Source organism: Delphinapterus leucas, chromosome 11 (genome assembly GCF_059928025.1).
Source record: "Delphinapterus leucas isolate spDelLeu-1000000601 "Yukka" chromosome 11, BTC_Dleu_Yukka2, whole genome shotgun sequence".
In the NCBI taxonomy this organism is placed as follows: Eukaryota; Metazoa; Chordata; class Mammalia; order Artiodactyla; family Monodontidae; genus Delphinapterus; species Delphinapterus leucas.
Genome location: NC_143139.1, coordinates 95,558,460 through 95,577,530, shown reverse-complemented (window position 1 = coordinate 95,577,530; position 19,071 = coordinate 95,558,460). Strand labels below are relative to the sequence as shown.

The 19,071-nt window shown below is 61.3% G+C and overlaps 2 protein-coding genes across 4 annotated transcripts; both read left to right on the top strand.

Annotated features, from left to right (window-relative positions):
* Nucleotides 1-2,167: 2,167 nt before the first annotated feature.
* TNFRSF13C (TNF receptor superfamily member 13C) lies at nucleotides 2,168-4,212 on the top strand. 3 transcript variants are annotated; one of them, XM_022597013.3, is made up of 3 exons: nucleotides 2,168-2,369; nucleotides 2,642-2,974; nucleotides 3,525-4,212. In XM_022597013.3, exons 1-3 carry the CDS (start codon nucleotides 2,219-2,221, stop codon nucleotides 3,704-3,706), a joined length of 666 nt encoding a protein of 221 aa, XP_022452721.1. In that variant the 5' UTR covers nucleotides 2,168-2,218; the 3' UTR covers nucleotides 3,707-4,212. The 3 variants fall into 3 exon arrangements, with proteins under 3 accessions (XP_022452721.1, XP_022452723.1, XP_022452722.1); XM_022597015.3 differs by having other exon boundaries at nucleotides 2,174-2,369; nucleotides 2,723-2,974; XM_022597014.3 differs by having other exon boundaries at nucleotides 2,178-2,369; nucleotides 2,720-2,974.
* An 8,158-nt stretch (nucleotides 4,213-12,370) lies between these two features.
* Nucleotides 12,371-18,085, top strand: SHISA8 (shisa family member 8). Its single transcript, XM_022597012.3, has 4 exons — nucleotides 12,371-13,306; nucleotides 15,970-16,103; nucleotides 16,879-17,025; nucleotides 17,400-18,085. Exons 1-4 carry the CDS (start codon nucleotides 12,783-12,785, stop codon nucleotides 17,792-17,794), a joined length of 1,200 nt encoding a protein of 399 aa, XP_022452720.1. The 5' UTR covers nucleotides 12,371-12,782; the 3' UTR covers nucleotides 17,795-18,085.
* Nucleotides 18,086-19,071: the final 986 nt, after the last annotated feature.

Here is a 19,071-nt window from a genome sequence, read left to right as displayed (position 1 = left end):
CGACCAGCAGCGCCACAACTCTCCCCCAGAGTCAGAGCAGCCACGGTGAGATGAGACAGAGGCCGGGGCAGCCCCTGTCAGTGATGGCTCAAGTAAATGATCCCAGACCTGGCTCCACCCTCACCCAGGAATAGGTTCCCCCTCCAGGCTCCCGACACCCAGCCCCCTCCACTGGGGTTAAAAGAGATGCCTGATGCAAGTAAGGGCCCTGGGGTAACAGGTAATAACAGTGTCCTTAGCGATGGCGATGGGGCGGGGATTGGGGCGCAGTCTTCCAGCCTCTCCGCCGCCCCTCTGCCCCATAGGAGGGCCTTCCCTGCCCTGACTCCTCTCCAGCTCCGGGTTCCCCACCCCCTCACCACACACCCACTCTCACACCCACACCCACCGCCCCAGACCCACTTCTCCTTTGCAGTTGCCCCACCGCCTACACCTTCCTGCCACGGAGTTGCTGGCCCGTAGGTAGGGGACGGAGAGGCAGTGGGCCAGGGCTCCCCAAGGCCGGCCAACTCAGGGTTCTGTGTGAGTCCTAGGGTCCCCGGAGCCAGAAACCTGGGGGCCGGCCTTGCTCCCCTCATTCCATGGCATCCCTCTTTCCTCCTAAACAGCTGCTGGCTCGTCCCCTGGCCCTAGGCTATGGTGCCAGCCTCCATGGTGCCAGCTCTGCTTACTTTGTCCAGTCTCCGACTCCACAGCAGCCGGGGAGAGGGTCCATTCTAAGGCACAGCTCAGAGAATCTCTCCCCCACTCAGACACCTCCTGGGCCCCTCACTGCCCGAGGCCTGCGGCTTGAGGCCTGGCCCTGCCCATCTGCAGCCTCCCCCTGAGGCAGTGGCCATGCCTGTTCCCAGAGCAAGCTTTCCCTTGCTCCTCTCTGTGCTTCTGCCCTTGCCCATCCCCTCTCTCTGCCTGGAAGGTTCCCCTCCCCCTTGAACGGCTAAAGATCTACTCCTACCCCTAAGCCCCCTCCCTGCCCCCGGGACAGTTACTCTTTCCTCTGTGCACCTCCAGCCCTGAGTGCTTAGGGGTCTGGTATGGCCCACCATGAGGCTCTAAGTCCGTGCTCCATGCTGAGGCTCTCTGCCAGCCCCTGCCCCCAGGGAGGGGGCAGCATATGTCCAGGAAGGTCGAGGGGGCTTGTGTGTCTGTCTGAGACTCAGTCTGAGAGACACAGGTGAGAGACAGGTGGGTCTGCCCCAAACACCAGAGAGTAGAGACAGACAGGAGGGGCCTCGGTGAGACACAGAGGCGAGAAAGCCTGGACACACACAGCCCTGAGAAAAAGGAGTCGGGTGGGTGAGCTGCCTCCTGCCTACTGGGCCTTGGTCTGTTCGTCTGTCTGTTCATCTGTGGATCTGAGTGTCCCTCCTGCTTAGGATCTGGAGACCGAGCTGTCCCTGAGCCTACCCCGTCTGTGCCCTCTACTCCAGCCAGTGGTTCCTCGCTAACCATAGTCAGGCAAATCTGACTATGACACGCCTTGCTTAAAGCCCTTCATGGCTCCCCAGTGCCTTTCCAGCTGGAGTCCCAGCTTCTCTCAGTCAAGGGCCTCTGGTCCCAGTACTCCCTGGCCTTCATATTTAGGCCCTTGCTCACACTGGGCGCTCCCCTAGACCTCACTCCACCTAGCAAACACCTTCTCATCATCTCCTCCACAAAGCTTTCCTGTCCCCTCCGTGGTGATCATCTTCATTGATGCCGCTGCCGTGAGGCATTGTCTCCCCCATCACCACCTCCAGTGTGGGAGTCGTCTGGGGCCTGGTACAATGTGGCCACTCAGGATGTGTTTGATGAACTGAGCAGCTCTGCCTGAGAAGGACAGGAGGGCTCCCCGAAGGAGGCAGGTGGGGGGGAGATGCCTGGTGAGCATGGTCTAGGACTCTGGGCTGACCTTGGGAAGCAGGACAGAGGAGGCCACCCAGAGGTCTGTGTCCCAATTAAGGGGCCCATCCTCTGCTCCCCAAGAGCAGGCCCTGGTTTGAGCCCCAGCCTCATCTCGGTGCCCAGCAGAGGGCCCGCCCAGTGGTTGTCTGGAGGTGATGGTTGAATGGAGAAACCACAGATAGAAGGTCTGGGGTGCCGGGGCCCTGGCTAAGAGTGGCCCCACCTGGTCCAACCCCAGCAGGCAGGAGGGCGGGGTGGGTGGTGGCCCTGCCCGGTTTCCTCCCCATGGGGCAACAGAGGCCAGACTCAGCCCCAGCGGGGTAGGCAGACAGGCATGGGCTTCGGCAGCATGAGGCGAGGGGCGAGGGGCCTGAGGGGCAGAGACAGGCCAGTCGCCCCGCAGTGCCTGCAGACCCAGTGCTTCGACCCGCTGGTTCGCAAATGCGTGGCCTGCAGCCTCCTCCGGACGACAGAGCCTAGACCAGGTAAGAGTTGAGCCGCGCTCATGTAAGGCACGCAGGGCGGCCCTGAAAGGAGAGGGAGGGTTCTGCCAGGAGGACCCCGCCCTACCAGAGTCACAGGCATGACCCCCACCTGTCCCAGGATGTCGGGGGGCATCGCGTTAACGGGCGGGGAGGGGGGCCTGTGGGCTGGGGCCTGGATGGGGACCAGCCATCGCCGCGTGGCCCTCACGGCCCCCTCTCTCCCCCTCCCCCTGCCCTGCCCCGTCCGGCTGTCCCTCCCCTCCGCGGCCCAGCCTCGCCTCCCTCCGACCCTCCCCCTCCCCGCTCGCCTCTCCCCTCTGCCCCGTGCTCTGCCTGCCCGTCCTCTCCAGCAGGTGGCCCGAGCAGTCTGGCGCCCGGGACGGCGCTGCAGCCGCAGGAGTCGGTGGGCCCGGGGGCCACGGCCGAGGCCGAGGCCGCGCTGCCGCTCCCGGCGCTGCTCTTCGGCGCCCCCGCGCTGCTGGGCCTGGCGCTGGCCCTGGTCCTGCTGGGCCTGGTGAGCTGGAGGCGCCGACGACGGCGGCCCGGCGCGGCGGCTGCCCCAGAGGCCCTGGAGGCCCCGGAGGCCCCGGACGGAGACCAGGATGGTAAGTTCCGCGTCTAGGGGAACCGAGAGGGCTGGGGGCCGTCGGAGGGGAGACATGGCCCTTGAGGGGCAGGGGCAGGGGCAGGGTAAAGGCGTGGGGGAGGTCTGAAGCGGAGGCAGGGCTCTAGGGGGTGATGCAGACAGAGGGGACGAAGAGTGCGCTCTGAGGGTCTCAGGCTGAACAGGGAGAAATAATCCTGTCCCAGACCCCGGTCCAGGCGAGGGACACAGCTCTGGCGTCCCAGACTTGTGTGAGGAAGAGACACAAGGCTGGGGAGCCCGGTCGAGGGAGGGGTCTGTCCTGCCCTCTCTCTGGACAGCCAGACTGGTTCCCACCCCTCCTCGCCCTCTCCCATTTTGCCAGCGCTCTCAGCACTTCCGGTCCTGAGGGCCGATCATGTGCCACCCTCCCCAGTCCCGCCAGTGGGGCTTCATCAACTGACTTCTCTCTCATAAGTCAGAGGGCTGTTCCTCCAGGGAGGCTTCCGGAACAGGGATGGGGGAAGGCTGTGACCCAATCCTGACCCTGCATTCCCTTCCCACCTCCCCAGAGCCCCTGGACAGTGACAACGTCCTCTCCCCGGGAACCCTGGATGCCACAGCTCCCATCTGGCTTCCGCCCAGTGAAGACCCAGCTACCACCCCACCTGCCCACAGCGTACCTGTGCCAGCCACAGAGCTGGGTTCCACTGAGCTGGTGACCACTAAGACGGCCGGTCCCGAGCAACCGTAGCGACGGAGGGGGCAGGAGGTGGTCCCTGCCCTCCCTGCGGGCCAACAGCCAGGGGCTTAGAGATTGAATTCGGTTCTTCACCCCAGCTCTCACCCATCCCTTTTCTGGGAACCATGCTGCTCCCCGGCTAACCCTGCAGAACCACAGGCACCGCAGACCACAGGGTTCAGACTGCATGGCATCGTATGGCATGTTAGCATTTGGCTTAAAATCATACCATCTATGGCAGCCCTCAAAGGTCGTGGCTGAGCTCTGTGCTTTCGAGTGGTTGGGGTACTCTGAGTAGGAGGTTTTTTTAAGCATGGGGAAGCCACCAGAAACCAGAATGAATCTAGGAAAATGATCGAGTGGGAGGATGCTTAATTTGTAGCTGGGTGTTGTATTTTTTTAATACTTGCTCTCAGAGCTGTCCTGCTTTTAAACTGATACAAATGGAAGCAATGGGTAACCAACTGACCTGTTTTCTTTGGGATTTAGTACAAGATGATTTTAAGAAAAAGCCTGAATTGTGCTGATTCTTTGGTATCTGTATCCTAGGGTCACCCCTGAGCTTGGCCCAATCTGCTAGGACCTATGATGCCATTTTCACCCTGGTGGCAGCTTCCAGAGCCCCAGGCTGTAGCCCTCCCTTCCCTTGGGAGGAAGCCCTCTCTTCCCTTGGGAGGAAGTCTACAGCCTCTGGAGCTGGACTGCAGATTCACACTGAAGGCACACGGACAGGCATCTCCATCAGAGACCACCTGGAATCCCAGCTGCCTCCAGGGCACACTGGGCTGTATACAGGGCAGGGCCCAGGACCTGCAAGAGGCTCCTTTGTTAGGAGGCCAGGGTAGGCCTCTGGCCTTGAACCAGCTGGACCTGATGTCCCTTGAGTGTCCTTCTCTTTGTGGCCTGTCCTCCCCAAGTGCTTGGGTCACTTGGCCACTCTGTGCCAGCCCCCTATGGTCACCCACCATCCCAGTGGAACTGTTCCTCTGACAGTGGTGCCCCTTGCCCTGGGGCCTGGAGCTGAGACCATCTCTTCCAGTTCTGGACCATCCTGTGCACTCAGTCAGTCGCTGACTCTCCTGCCAACCCTCCTACACAGGGACACAGGGTTAGAACCTCCTGACCTGGACTCCACCCTGGACAGTGTCCTTGGAATTTGTCACAGCTTAGCACCCTGGGAAGGCACGATGGACTGGGAATCAGCAGATGGGATTCTGAGTACCATTTTGTCCCACTTGTAGGTTCTTGACCATGTTCCTTTTTTTTTTTTTTTCCTTTGCCATGCTGCGCAGCTTATGAAATCTTAGTTCCCTGACCAGGGATTGAACCCAGGCCTTCGGCAGTGAGAGCTAGGAGTCCTAACCACTGGACCGCCAGGGAATTCCCATCTTGACCATGTTCTGTTCCGTGCATCAGTTGCTTTCTGCTCATCAAAGCTTCCCAGCAGACACCTGCCTTTCCTGCCCACCCCTTTCCCAGCTCAGAAGATAGTCAGCGGCCAGCAGTAGTTGGAGCCCCAGAACCTGGACTACCACATCTAAGTCTCTTCCTCTCCCTCCCAAACCCATCTCAGATGCCCCCTCCCCGCCCCCAGACCACCAGGTGGCTGAGGTGAGGTCAGTGTGCGGGCACAGGCAGGAGGGTGGGGAGCAGGCCCAGAACGGGCCCAGCTTTCCACTTCCCTCCATCTCAGGGTTGGGGGGCTCTGAGCTGTTCTCGGCCATCCGTCTCACCCCACCTTTTCTACCACAGCCAGGGGGTGGGCCCTGGAGGCGAAACAAGTGGGTGAACACCCCTGGGGTCCAGACACACAAACCTCTGGCACCACCGTGTCCCCAGTGAACCCCTAGTCCAGTCTCAGTTTCCTTTTCTGAAAAATGGTGGTGGGGGGTTGGACGCAAAGTTGTCCTCGTGGCCTGTGGCCCTCCAAGTAGGACTGGGAAGGCAACGTGGAGGATCCTCACTCCCCACCCCCATTTTACAGATAAGGAAACTGAGTCTCTTTCCCAGAAGGAGAGTCATTGCTTTAAAAAGGCCTTGACCTTTTTTAAGACCCCTGTTGGTCAAATTGCTTTCCTGAAAATCTGGACCAGTTCATGTCCATGAGCAGGGATGATATGGTGCATTTTGCAGATAGGGAAGAAGAGGCCCAGAGAGGTGAAGGGATCTGGCCCAAGATACAACAAGCAGCGGTGGAGCGGAGCTACACCCGGGCGCCTACCTGTCCAGAAATTCCCTGGCCCAGGTGCTCTCCTGGGGAGCATCAGACTCCAGGTGTTGATCCCAGGCTTTACTCCTTGTTTCTATCACTACTCAAAGATTTCCCTCCCCAACTGGTCTCTTTCTGCAGTAAGAGGGATCCACAATAGACTGGGAGAGCTGCTTGTTGGGATGGGAACTGAGGGAAGTAGCCCGCCTCCAACTAGCCTGTTTCTGGACAGTTTTTCCTGATGGAGGGTCAGGTGTCCCGGAGGTCCCCAGGGCCCCACGGTGGGGGGGGGCGGGGTTGGCTGAAGTCTCAGTTCCTCCTGGGGCTTCCTGCAGGCACGTCTCACTTCCTGCCCTGGCAGCCCTAGCTCCCGGCTCAGGCTGGGGGTGGGGAGGCGCAGCTGGTGAGGCCAGGGAGGAAGGACCTGACCCCTAACCTCCCTCTGTCTCGGCAAGGATGGCCCCCTTGCCTTTAGACGCTGTGGCATCTCTTTGGGCCTATCTCCCATATTCAAAACGGAGCCTGAGGACCAACAAGTTGTCCAAGATTAAAGAGGTCACGTGGAAAGTATGGTCTCTACCTCAGAAGTGCCTCTACTTCCTTCCTCCCCTGGAATGAAGACACCTTTCTGCCCAGGGCCCCCAACCCTTAGAAATTCCCTCTGGGAAGTGAGTTTCCCAGTGAGTTTCAGAGCCTGAGGCTCTGGTCTCAGGAGTTACCACTCCCATCGCTCATCTATTTACTGCACCGTTGATCACACCAGATGCCAGCACGCCTGCTTTGTGCCAGGACCATTCTGGTCAGTGCCAGGAGGTCAGCCTCAGACCCTGCCATTAGGTCCTATTCCAGTGGGAGAGACAGAGCGGGACACAATGACAGGACAGGGTGATCCCTGCCAGAGCCAGGGAATGACCCAAGCGGGGGAGTGACTAATTTTTTATATATATATATAAATTTATTTATTTATTTATCTTTGGCTGTGTTGGGCCTTCGTTGCTGCACGCAGGCTTTCTCTAGTTGTGGCGAGCAGGGCTACTCTTCCTTGCGGTGCGCGGGCTTCTCATTGCGATGGCTTCTCTTGTTGTGGCTCATGGGCTCTAGAGCGCAGGCTCAGTAGTTGTGGTGCAGGGGCTTAGTTGCGCTGTGTCATGTGGGATGTTCCCGGACCAGGGCTCAAACCCGTGTCCTCTGCAGGGAGATTCTTAACCACTGCGCCACCGGGGAAGTCCCGGGGGTGGGGGGTGGTGACTAATTTAGCATTTAGAGTGCTTTGGAGAGTAGGAGGTATGCCCTGAGTTCTGTGGAGTTTTCCTGCTGGAACAGAGCAGAGAAAGGGCATTCTTGGCCCAAGGAACTGTGTGCAAAGGTGCAGAGAAGAGGGGGCAGGAGGAGGGGCTGGAGACTTGGGCACTGTGGCCCCTGAGTGCCAGGTGAGGCTGTCAGAACCTTCCCTGTGGCCATTCTGCCCCCATGGCACACAGGGGCACCCACTTCAGGGAACCCAGTGCTCCTCCAGCCCCATCATTTGGTCTCACCCTTTCTGTCACCTCTGAGAAGCCACCAGACCCCTCTGGCCCTTCTCTGGGCACAAGGTGGGAGCTCACTCCCATTTGCTCTATTGTTGGTGGCTCAGGCCAAATTCTCCCTCACCCAGAACGGAAATTTGACCTCTCTCCAATCTGAGCCAGCTCCCCAGCTGCCTGATCCTGACCTGGGGGTGGGGAAGGGGGGGTTGGGGGGTAGGAACCACTGCCCAAGGTCACATGGAGAGTCGAGGAGAAGCCAGGAGGACACCCATGCCAGTGTTCCAGCCCATGCTCTTTCCGGGGACTCTGCAGGGGTCCCGGGGCCCAGTGGGCCTCTGAGCATCTCCTCACTCCCCTGAGCTGCAGAGACTCTGAGGACCAGCCCCGGGCGTCCTGCATGGATCTAGGACGGTGCCAGCGACTCCAGGGCAGGTGAAAGTCTATCTCGGCAGCTCCTGAGGTCAGCGAGACCGGTGGCACTTTGACCGCCAGCCTTCAGGCACCGGAAGGCGGGGCTGTGGGACGGAGTGGGTGGGGCCAGGGCTAGAGGCGCGGCGAGGGCGGGGTCAAGAGAGGTGGGGCTGAGGAACCCCGAGCCTCCAGGTAGCAGGAAAGGGGCGGAGTCAGGAGCATGTAGAAGGGGTGGGTTCAAGGCCCACCCGCAGGGAAAAAGGGAGGCCACGGATGAGAGGAGGCTACCAACTGTAGCCTCTCTAAACTCTGGACCACCGCGCTCACGCGGGGTCCCCATCCTCAAGCGAGGTCCGAGGACTGCGGCCCGAGCCAGGAGGGGTCCAAATGCAGGGCATGGCCCCGACTCTGGGGAGAGGTGGCCTCCCCCACTCCGTCCCCCGCCCTCCGGCTCCGGGCTCGGAGATGACCTCGGAGGTGTGTCCCAGGAATGGGCAGGCTAGTGGGTCAGGGAGCACCTGTCCCGGGTGGAGGCGCTGTACGGCCTCTGCCGAGCACCGTCCTCTCTGGGTCTGTTCTCGTGCTATGGTCTTGGTGGGCAGCTCCGGATTTGCACCTTCATTGGGTGATGCGGAATTAAGAAGGGAAGCTGAGCTCCAGTTCCCAGCACCACCACCCCGAACCCCCGCTCCCTCGCAACCTCAGGAGCCCGGGGGTACCCTCCCTCCCACAGGCAGCTGGAGCCTGAGTCACGAGCTGCCTCTCATGGAGACAAAGGAGCCTCAGGCCCTCCCCTCCAGACCCCGCTCCCAGTGCTGGCTTCGCATCTGCACTAGCAGGGAGTACATAGTCCCCTAGAATCTCTGCTTCTTGCGTAACCCTCCACCGTGGACAAAATAAAAGCAGGATGGGCTAGGGAATGAGGCCTTTGAGGCTTGTGGATGGCACCCACAGTGGCAATCACAATCTTAGCACCGCTGTGGCGGGGGCTCCCAAAAGGCTGCATGTTCCTGGATGTTTTTCATCCAGGGACCCATTGGCTTCTCCCTGCAGCCCTGCCAAAGAGGAGCTAGCAGCCCATCTTGCAGATGAGAAAACTGAGGCCTAGAAAGGTCGACTGGTCTTACTAGAGCAGGAATTCTAACCCATGTTAGTCTGGTTCCAAAATGAAGAATAAAGAGGAGCTCTCAGTGTGAGGGGCTGGAAAGGCCTTCCAGGAAGAAACAACCTGTTGGAAGGCCTGGCGGCTTATGGAGGAGTTGTCGTGTCAGGCGTTAGTCAGGCACTGGGTGTGCTGCTAGGGGGTAGGAACACTTGCCTGGCCTCTGGGCTGCGGTCCTCCAGCTGCTTTCTCTGTTTGTACTAAACTGGCCAAAAGGTAGGTTTGGGGCTCACAGGGCAGGTTCCAGGCCATACCCCAGCCCTTCCAGGCTGTGTGCCGGTCACAGCAAGTCATTTCTTCTCCCTGGGTCTTGGGTTTCTCTCTAGGAGGGCTGGGCAGACTGGTGACCTACCACCTAAGATCAGGACACTGAGGCCCAGGACAGGTTTTCCTTAATGTCCACAACCTCTCCTCTCAGGACCCTGAGCCAGAGCTGGACACCAGGCGAGAACTCAACAGTGAGGGAAGAACACATATGCAGAGGCATATCCACACTGACACACACATGTACACACATGTGCGGGGAAGGCTCTCATAGCTGTGCCAGCACCAGACATGCACACTCTCACTCATATTCGTGAGCACACTCAGACACCCGCACACTCCAGCTTTCGGAGCTGGGGGTGGGGCGGGTTCCCTTCATGAACAGAGACACGGCTCCTCTGCCCGCCACATGGGGCTCACTGCAGATGCCAGGGGTTATTTTAAGCCTGGATCAATGGATGATTTTTGGTGACACAGGCTTGGGGACGGCGGGCAGTGGAGATGAGGGGCTGGTGCTCTGGTGCCTTGCTTTGGAGAGAGACCCCAGGGTCCAGGGAGGGCAGCCTGGGCAAAGGGATCCCCCCTTAGCTGGACTGCTCCCTCTCTAGATCCCCTTGCCCAGCACATGGCTGGGCACCTGGGGGACAGTGTCAGCTGAATGAATGGCCAGACCCCAGGGCTCAGCCAGTTAGCTGCGGTCTGTCTTTGCATTTGCCCTCTCCTGCTTCCCCCACTGCAAGCCTATGTGTTCACGTGGAGAGGGCGTGGAGAGTGCATGGAGCACCTGGCACAGACCTGGTAGATGTGGGCATCTGTTGTTCCTGGCTGACCACTGAACAAGACTGAGATGGGGAGGATGGATGTGGGGAGGAGTTGGAGGTTGGACATCAATCCCTTGGGGGCACAGTGGAGGGGGCAGCTGAAAGCCAGCTCCTTCATTGGATAAATGGATATATATATCTCCTGACTGCAGTCAACTTGGGGTGGAAGCTGAGCAGAGCACCCAATGAATGCCAGGACAGTGGGGGCAAGAGAGGGGCCCAGGGAGGAAAGCATTGGAAGACTTGTCCTGGGCCCAGTAGGGTGATCCTACCTGGGAAGAAGCCACAGTCCCAGGGGGCAGCGACAAGCCTCTTTAAACCTAGTGCCCAGCAATAGGGTGGGAAAGTGGGGAGAAGCAGTCACTTTCCAAGACCCAGTAACACAGAGGACTGCTTGGCAGTGTGTGACGGGGGCACTGATACAGACTGGACAGTTTGTGCCGTGGTTCCCATGTCTAGGAACACCAGCCAAGGGAGCAGAAAAGGATGCACCAGAAAATACAGTTATAATATATAAATAAACAGAATAATAATCTGAAAGTTTGACAGCAAAAAGCAAACTAAAAACCAGTTACAAAACAGTATGTAAAGCCTCAGTTGTCCCTGGTGATGGGATTAAGGCAATTTCATTTTATCCCTTTGCTCATCTAGTTTCTTTTTTCTCTAAAATGGTAATAAAGTCTTTTAATGGGGTAGGGTCCTCCGGGCTGGGCGTGTTTGTGGGGGGAGGGGGGAGGAGCAGGCTGTCTCTGGCCAGAGCACAAGGAATCACCCTGATAGGGGAGGGCATTATAGGGAGGTCACCCGCCTTCCCGTTTTAGCCCTGAAATTAGCCTGTCAGCCCCTCATCTCATCAGCAGAAAACCTGATCCTCCTTTAAATGTAAATCCTTCTCCCTCCACCTCCTCCATTTTTATAAGCTGATCCCAGTTGCTGAGTGAAGAGAGGATGCAAGGGGGAGCAGGAAGGGCCCTAGGAGCCCAAATTCTTTATCTGAAACTAGAGACTGGAGTCACTTCACTTCATTCATTCAGCAAATACAGCAGAGGCCTGCCCTGTGTGGGAACATCGGGGAAGTGGTCCATGCAGCCCTTGCCCTCCTGACGCTCCCATCTAGACAGTGGGAGGCCCCGTATTGATCCCTGCCCCCCAGAACGGGCAGTTTTTGATGTTAAAATGAGAAACAGGCAGAGAAAAGCAAAGCACCCGGGATCGGGTCATATTCTCCAATTAAAACTAACTTCAAAAACACAGCCGAGGGCTTCCCTGGTGGCGCAGTGGTTGAGAGTCCGCCTGCCGATGCAGGGGACACGGGTTCGTGCCCCGGTCCGGGAAGATCCCACATGCCGCGGAGCGGCTGGGCCCGTGAGCCATGGCCGCTAGGCCTGTGCGTCCGGAGCCTGTGCTCCGCAACGGGAGAGGCCACAACGGTGAGAGGCCCGCGTGCCGCAAAATAAAAAAAAAAAAAAAAAAAAAAACAACACAGCCGAGTAGTGCTCCGAGTAGGTTCCATACCTGCCCTTCACCCTCTTCCCCCGGGCTTGAGAAAGGACCTGAGCATCCTGTGGGGACCAGGGCAAAGGGTCTGCCCATGGCTCTGCCCCCAGGCGACGCCCTGCTGTCCTCATACAAGGCAGGGGCTAAACCAATCTCCTCCCTTTCACACCTGGGGTGGCGGAGAGATCCGAGGAGGGCGCCGATCAGGTCAGGTCCATCGCCCATAGGCGTGGGGTCACCCCAGGACCCCAGCCCGGTGACTGATAAGTTCTTGGACCAGGGTGTGCGCCCCGGGGTTAAAGCTCCTCCCTAGGTGGCGCGGAGGGGACCCATACTTGGCCCTCTGCTGCGGCTCTGCTGGGAGTTTCCTTCCCACTTAACATTCCCTGCCTCAAGTCACACCTCTGTCTCGATCGGAACCGATGGAGGAGACGGGAAGGAAGGCGGGTGGGCAGCAACGACTCTCTGCGTCTGCTGGGTCCCTTCAGTCCCCGCACCTGTGAACCGAAGCGCTCCCGCGGCGGGCGTAATGTCCGAAGTAACAGTTTCGAGAGCCTTGAGCTGAACGCTCTGGAGCGCCAGTTCCGGGGAATGTTTGGGAGAGGCCTTCGGGGAGGGTCCCTGGTGGGGCACCCAGGCTGTGCGGGCCCTGCCGCGCCCCCTCCCTCCCGTCGCCTCGGCCGCGCTCCTCCCCCGGCTCTGCTTCCCTCCCGCCTGCCCCCCTTCCCCCCGCTCTCTCCCTCCCCCGCCCGCCCGAGGCCGCGCGGAGCCGGAGCCGCAGCCAGAGCGCGGGCAGCGCGGAGCGGGCGGCGGGAAGGCAGCCGTGTCCGGCGGCCCGCCGCCCCCGCTAGGCCCCAGACCCGCACACCCGCCGGGCCGGGGAGAGGCCGGGACCGAGCGCAGGCGAGGACCCGCCGCCCTGCCCGGGAGGAGTCCCAGGGCGTGGACTGGCTGGCTCGGGTCCGAGGTGAGGCTAGGCGCAGGACGCGCCCGCCGGAGGCGCGGCCCCGCGAGCCCACCCGGGTCTGGGGTCCTCTAAGGAGGCTGACGACCGAGGAGGTATCCGCCGGGAGCCAGCGCTAGGACGGCAGGGCGGGCTTGATCCCTACGGGCGCGGGCGAGCGGGCCCGGAGCGCGGCGGGAGGGAGCCGCGCCGCGCCGCCATGCGCCGGGTGCTGTAGCCGAAGGCGCGGGCCCGATGGAGCGGGCCTGGGCGCAGGGGCTGCGCGGAGGCCGCGGCCCGCCGGCGCTCGGGCTCGCGCTCGGGCTGGCTCTGCTGCTGGCGCGGCCGCCGTCGGGCAGCGCGGGGTCCCCCGAGGCGCAGGAGCCGGCGGCACCCGGCACGGCGGCCCCGGCCGGGGGCGACCGCTGCCGCGGCTACTACGACGTGATGGGGCAGTGGGACCCGCCCTTCAACTGCAGCTCGGGCGCCTACAACTTCTGCTGCGGCACGTGCGGCTACCGCTTCTGCTGCCACGACGGGCCGCGGCGCCTTGACCAGAGCCGCTGCTCCAACTACGACACGCCGGCCTGGGTTCAGACTGGTCGGCCTCCCGCGCGTGCCCGCGACGCCACGGTGCCCCGGGACCCGGGCCGCGAACGCAGCCACACGGTCGTCTACGCGGTGTGTGGCGTCGCCGCCCTGTTCGTGCTGGCCGGCATCGGGGCGCGCCTGGGCCTGGAGAGGGCGCACATACCGCGCGCGCGGCGCACCGTGACCAGGTGAGAGCGTGCCGGCCGGGGCCGGGGCCGTGGCCGGGGCCCGGGATCCCCTCCCAGCCCAGGGACAGGTGGCCTGCCAGGTGGGCGCCCCCTCGCGATCCTTCATCCTTCCCGCCCTTCTCCGAAACTCTGGTCCTCTCAGCAGCCCCTTCCTCCAGGTTTTCCCTCCCTGCTCTGTCTCCAGGTCTCTCTCTCCCCCCACCCCCACTTCACGGAGGGAGACAGCTGATACCGCTCTGTCTCCCCTTGACCTTCCGGCGGGAGCTGGGTGCTGGGCCGCCTTCCCCCGAGGCTCCCGCCTCCTCCGGAGTGGGCGGGGAAGGCAGGTTGCTCAACCGAGGGCACAAGATGCGCGCCTAGGGGAGGGGACCTGGGGCCCCCGAGCCCCACTAGCGCAGGGTGGAGGCGTGGGTCCCCAGGGAAGGGACATTTTCTATAGCTCTCTTGGCTCTCTCCCCACTTTTCCCTCCCTCCTCCCCTCCCACCCCGCATAGTTGTGACTCAGGCCTGACCTTATTTCCCTAGGGTTTTAGAAGGCCCCCCCACTCACCGCACTCAGTGCCCCCAGGCAGGGTCAGGGTATCCCCCTGTGTAGAAGCGGACCTGAAGTGTGTATGTGGTGGGGTACAGATTCGTTTTTGGTGAGGCCTGGACAGGTGTTAGCTGAGTTCTGAGTTTCATGTGATGTGGGGGCCACAGGACCCAGGTTCTCTTCCTCAGCTGGGATAGGGGCTCTGGGATTCTGTATCCTGACCCTGGAAGCCTCACCCACGCCCCCCCTGCCCCCGACACACTCACATGCCCCCAGCCACCCCTGTCCTGGGCCCTGCACCCTCCTCACTTGCTCACCCAGGTCCCCGCTCCCTTGGCTGTGTGGGCTGCTGACATGTGTACGACAGGCAGGCTGGTACTTAGAAGTGACAGTGGAGAGAGGCCCCCATGCCTGGGTGGGCTAGGTGTGGACGCTTCCCCACTCCTAGACCTCAAGGGCAAGAGGGCTTCCTTGGCACTCCACAGCATCCCTTGTCCCCCAGACCACTTAGGCCACCAGCTCCCAGACAGCTGTAGGGCAGAGCTGGGCCTGGAACCCTGGCCTCAGCTACTGTGCTGCATCCGTGATGTGCAATGTGGTGGCTCTCAGCCTGGGTCCTGGATGCTTCAGAAGCAGGGCCTGGGCTTCCTGAGCTTGGAGCCTCATGCTGGGTGAGGGGGGAGAGGACAGGGCCTGTTCTTGACCAGAGTGGGGCAGCAGGAACTGAGGGCCCTGATGGTGTAGAGGGGGTGGCTGGGGCAGCCTAGTGACTCGTTCACTGGAACCCACTTCATCCTCAGGGGACCGGGAAACAGGTCTAGTAATGCTTCAGGAAGAGCTGGACCACCCCTGATGTGCTGTGTGGCCCGGGCCAGTGCCTTCCTCTCTCTGGGCTTTAGGGTCCTGTGTGCCCTGACTCCTGCTTCTTATCTGGGGAGACCTGGAGCCTAACTTGAGTTTGTGTGTGGCTATGCTCTGAACCCCTGCCCTCCCCTCAAATCTCACCCTTAATTCTGCCGTGTTGAGGTTGATGGTCAGGGAAGGCTTCTCAGAGGGTTTGGTGAGGAGTCGGAGTCTGTCTTTGGAGAAAGTTTTTGCAAAGGTTCAGAGGCATGAAAATTGCTCAGGTGTTTGGGAGGGGCTGGTTGGTGACTGCTTGCTCGGAGATGAGACCACAGGTGTGGGCAGCTGAGGAGCGGGCAGGGCATGAAGGTCAACTCAGGCAGGCACTAGGAGATTTTCAGACCCTGCCACATTGCAGCCAAACTGCGCCCACCCCAGGTGTCCCACCTCCAGTGTGCTTCTTCATGAATCAGTCATTTGAGGCCCCAGCTCCAGGAGGGAGAGACCAAGCTAGGAGAAAATCATGGGTTCCGTGCTCTGAAGGCAGCTGGGCTGAAGGCTGGGTCTGGCTGTCTGTGGGGAAGGCTCAGTCGGATTCCATCACAGCTGGGTGGGGGCTGGGTGTCCTGGTAGTCAGGGAGGCGGCTGCCCAAGGTCACACAGCCTTTGGTGCGGGGCTGCCACTGCAGGTTCTCCTGGTTCCTCCTTCCCCTCATTTGTCTGTCCTCCATGCTTGTGCTGGCAGCTCTGTCCCAGAACCCAGCAGAAGCTCCTGCTGCAGGAGGGGCGTTAGGCAGGCAGGTAGGAAAGGCTTCCTGGTAGAGGAAGGGTTCTGGTGGGGTTTGAAGAATGAGTAGGAGTTTTCCCGGAGGAGATGGAGGAATGTAACTGATGCCAGAGGGAGTGGCACAAAGTCCAAGAGCCTGATACACTCACAGAGCTTGTGTTGGGAGAGGAGGCTCAGCATGGAGGGTCTGGGGGAGTGGACTCCAGAAAGGGGAGGAGGGGAGCCTTTGGAAAATAAGGTGGCCCTGGTTACACGTGACCCCATTGGTTTCCTGACCTACTCTGAGAACTGGCCATGTGGAGGCTACAGGTCGTGCCTGGGAGGGGAAACTGGATGTATGAGGTCAATCACAGGAGAGAAGGGAGGCCAGAGGGGTTGAAAGAGCTGCCCAGGGCCACACAGTGAGAAGCAATGGCTGGGGCTAGCCTTTGATAGACCAGACCTGGCTGATGGGGAAGCAGGAGGCGTGGAGGGCTGCTTGTCACCACTCTTTCCCCACAGGACACTGACAGAACTTCTGAAGCAGCCTGGCCCCCAGGAGCCACTGCCTCCACCTCTGGACCCACCTCTGGGTAGCTGTGTCCAGCTGCAGATGGGCGATGGCCTCCCCCGGGGCTCCCTCCACAAGAGCACAGGTGAGTAGACTAGCGGGAGGGTGTTTGTTGATCTACAGCACAGAGCCGCCCTTGTCTGAGGAGGGCCTGGGAGCAGGGGAAGGGGTGTGCTGAGGCTGTGAGCTGTTTCCCAAATAGAAGTGAGCCGCCTGCCTCTGCAGGTGTGTGAGTGGGCAGTGGGCAAGCTAGTCAGCTCCTCTTGTTGGCCAGGGTCCCTCGACGGGTCCTGCAACGTCCAGCCTCAGGGACTCTGTGAGGAAGGTTCTAGATTCGGGGATCCCCAGCTCACGCTCTGGGGTCTGCCTGGTTCTAGGCTCTGGCTCAGTGCCCTGGGGTCCGACTGGCCCACGGCTGTGGCCTCCTGTGGGCCTCTTCCTTCAGGCTGGTGCCTCCCTCTTGGACTCCTGCTGGTGAAGCGGGCTTGACAGCACCTCCCCTCCCCCCAGTATGGGTTCCAATCCTCAAATATTCTCTTCATCTCTGGGAGAAGCAGGTCCTGGGCCTCAGTGCCAGGCTCAAACGGAACGTGCTGGCAAGTCTTTTGTTAGATGAGCACCGCCTCAGGGCTGGCCGCTGTTACTCACGTTATTCTGAGCCAGGCCCTGTCCCAGGCACTGGAGAGTCTGTCTTCAAGAGTCAGGTTCTGCTCTCAGTCTCCAAGGCGTAAGTTCATAAGTCATCTCACAAGCTCTCATTGAATCGTAGCTGGGGAGTGGGCTGCGAAGAGGTGGTAGTGCAGGGGCAGGGTGACCTCCGGTCAGCGGGCCGAGTCTCATCTCCTCCCTCCCCCATCCAGACAAGAAACGCCCCATCAACGTGCCCCTGGCTTCGGCGACAGCGGGCCCCCCGCGCGCCCCGAGGCTGCAGGGCGGCGGCAGCCTGACGAGGCAGCCGGACTACGCCAAGTACGCCACCCTAAAGGCAGCCGCGCTCAAGGCCGCAGGTGAGTGGCCAGGTTTGTGCCCGGAGCGCCGGGCCCACCGCACCCGGGGTGTCCAAGCTCCAAGACTGCAGGGCTCGGGGTCCCAGTTCGAGTTCTAAAGTTCCCAGCTTCCGCATCGCGCCTACGCCAATCGGCTGCCACGCCTCGGCGGTTCCCCCCCCCCACCCCGATCAGGCCGCCTGTCTGGGACCCCGTCGCCGAATCCGGAGCCCCGGGCCTAGGAAGCCCTAGTCTCCAGCGGCCTGTCCCCGCCCTACCCCCTCCCCGGTGGGGCTGAGACCCAGGCCCCTGCAGACTGTCCCAGCCGGGAGGCTCTGAGGCCCCGCCCCCGGAGCCTGACCACGCCCCCGACCCACGCCCATCTGTCCCCGCAGAGGCCTCCCCGCGGGACTTCTACCAGCGTTTTCCCGCGACTGAAGCTGCCCCGCCGACCCTCCCGGCACGAGCCCGGAGGCCCCCCGAGGACTTGCCTGCACTGCTCGACGCCTGCCCCTGGGCCCCGCCGGGCTACGTGCCCCCCGCCGGCCCCACCCCATCGGGCCACTACAAGGCCTGGACGGACGGCCGCCCGGCCCAGCCCGCCCCCCGCGGCCACCTGGCGGCTCATGCCTCCTCAGCGCCCCGGAGGCCCGGCGACGCACCCCGGCGCCAGTTCAGCGTGGAGAAGCTGCCCGAGGCCTTCAGCCCGCAGCCCCCTGGCCTTTATGGCCGCGCCAGCCGCGGACCCAGGCACCTGAGCACCAACAGCAAAGCCGAGATCACCGTGTGAAGAAGGGGCCGCTGGTTCTGAGGCACTGCACTGCCAGGAGCCCTCTTCTGCCTGGGGGACTCGCCATGGGCTTGATCGGGGGGCCAGGCTACCGGAAGGAGGGGTGCTGGCCATGAAGGCCAGCCCACTGGACTAGGAGCCTCGGAGCCTGCAGGGCTCCTGGGCCCACTTGGGTAAAGCCAGTGGTTCTGTCCTGGGGGCCTTAGGGCCCGGGTTCCTTGTGTAAATAAACCCTTTTCTGTGACTCCCAACCCTGAGAATAAAGGAGCCCCAGCTTGGCTCTGCGAGGCACTGATGGCGGAGGTACTGGTCATTGACGGGACAGACGGCAGTGCCGGCAGAGGGCACAGCATGTGCAAGAGCAGAGGACTGCTCCTGAAAGCTGGTGGGCAAGGGTTCTGGGAGCCAGTGAGAAGTAGCTGGAGAGAGTGGTCAGGGCTGAATGCCAGGCTTAATGTCCACACCAGTAGGAGCCACGGGAGAGGGCGCAGTTAGGCCCCAGCCATCTTGAGGCTGGGCACGGGAGAGGGCTGGTGGGCTCCTGAGGGTCCATGCCCCTTAATGGAGGTGAGCCCCTTCCAGCCGGTCACCTGCTCTACAGCTTGAGTTGGCTGAGCCTGGCTGATCCTCATTGACATTTTCTGGCCCTGGGCCGGCCCCTGGGCTGTTGGCCACTTGGCCAGTCTGGCCCAGGGCCACCCCCCTGATGACTGTGGGCTGTGGGCCGAGTAGACAGCTGGTACTCAGGATGGGGGAGCCTCTTCCCGGTGGCTGCTCTGGGGGAAAACAGGGATGGGGATGCTGGACCCAGAGCCTTGGCAGTGCCCCCACCAGGGTGCTTACCCCACTAATGCTTGGGACTGCCAGCTCTGCTCCTTCCTGCCAGGCAGGTTCCCAGCACCTGGCCATGGCCCAGGGCATTGCCAACAGCCTGCGTGCATCAGGTTTGTCTGTGACAGGCACTGATGGGGAGCCTGAGGGCTGGGTTATGTGTGTGACCCCATTGTGTGACCTCAACAAAGTTTCCCTCGTGTGTATCCTAGGCACACGGTACACTGTTTTAATAACAGTGGCCACCATTTGCTGCTATTTCTTCCATTTAATCCTCACAAAAGCCTAGTGGGTGTGTGGCTTTTCAGAAGAGGAAACTGAGGTCCTGAGACCTAAGTAACTTGCCAAGGTCACCCAACTGACTCCAGTTTAGGACTCTTCCGTATTCTGCAACCACTGTGAATCTGGTGGTGGGATGGCAGCAGCAGTCAGTGTGGGGGAGGAGG

Excerpts from the sequence above, each read along its gene's own strand:
- TNFRSF13C (XM_022597013.3), top strand. The coding sequence starts at position 2,219 with ATGGGCTTCGGCAGCATGAGGCGAGGGGCGAGGGGCCTGAGGGGCAGA. Across the intron at positions 2,370-2,641 it reads GACGACAGAGCCTAGACCAG|CCTCGCCTCCCTCCGACCCT; the intron begins GTAAGAGTTGAG and ends TCCGCGGCCCAG. Across the intron at positions 2,975-3,524 it reads CCCGGACGGAGACCAGGATG|AGCCCCTGGACAGTGACAAC; the intron begins GTAAGTTCCGCG and ends CCACCTCCCCAG.
- SHISA8 (XM_022597012.3), top strand. The coding sequence starts at position 12,783 with ATGGAGCGGGCCTGGGCGCAGGGGCTGCGCGGAGGCCGCGGCCCGCCG. Across the intron at positions 13,307-15,969 it reads GCGCGGCGCACCGTGACCAG|GACACTGACAGAACTTCTGA; the intron begins GTGAGAGCGTGC and ends CTTTCCCCACAG. Across the intron at positions 17,026-17,399 it reads AGCCGCGCTCAAGGCCGCAG|AGGCCTCCCCGCGGGACTTC; the intron begins GTGAGTGGCCAG and ends CTGTCCCCGCAG.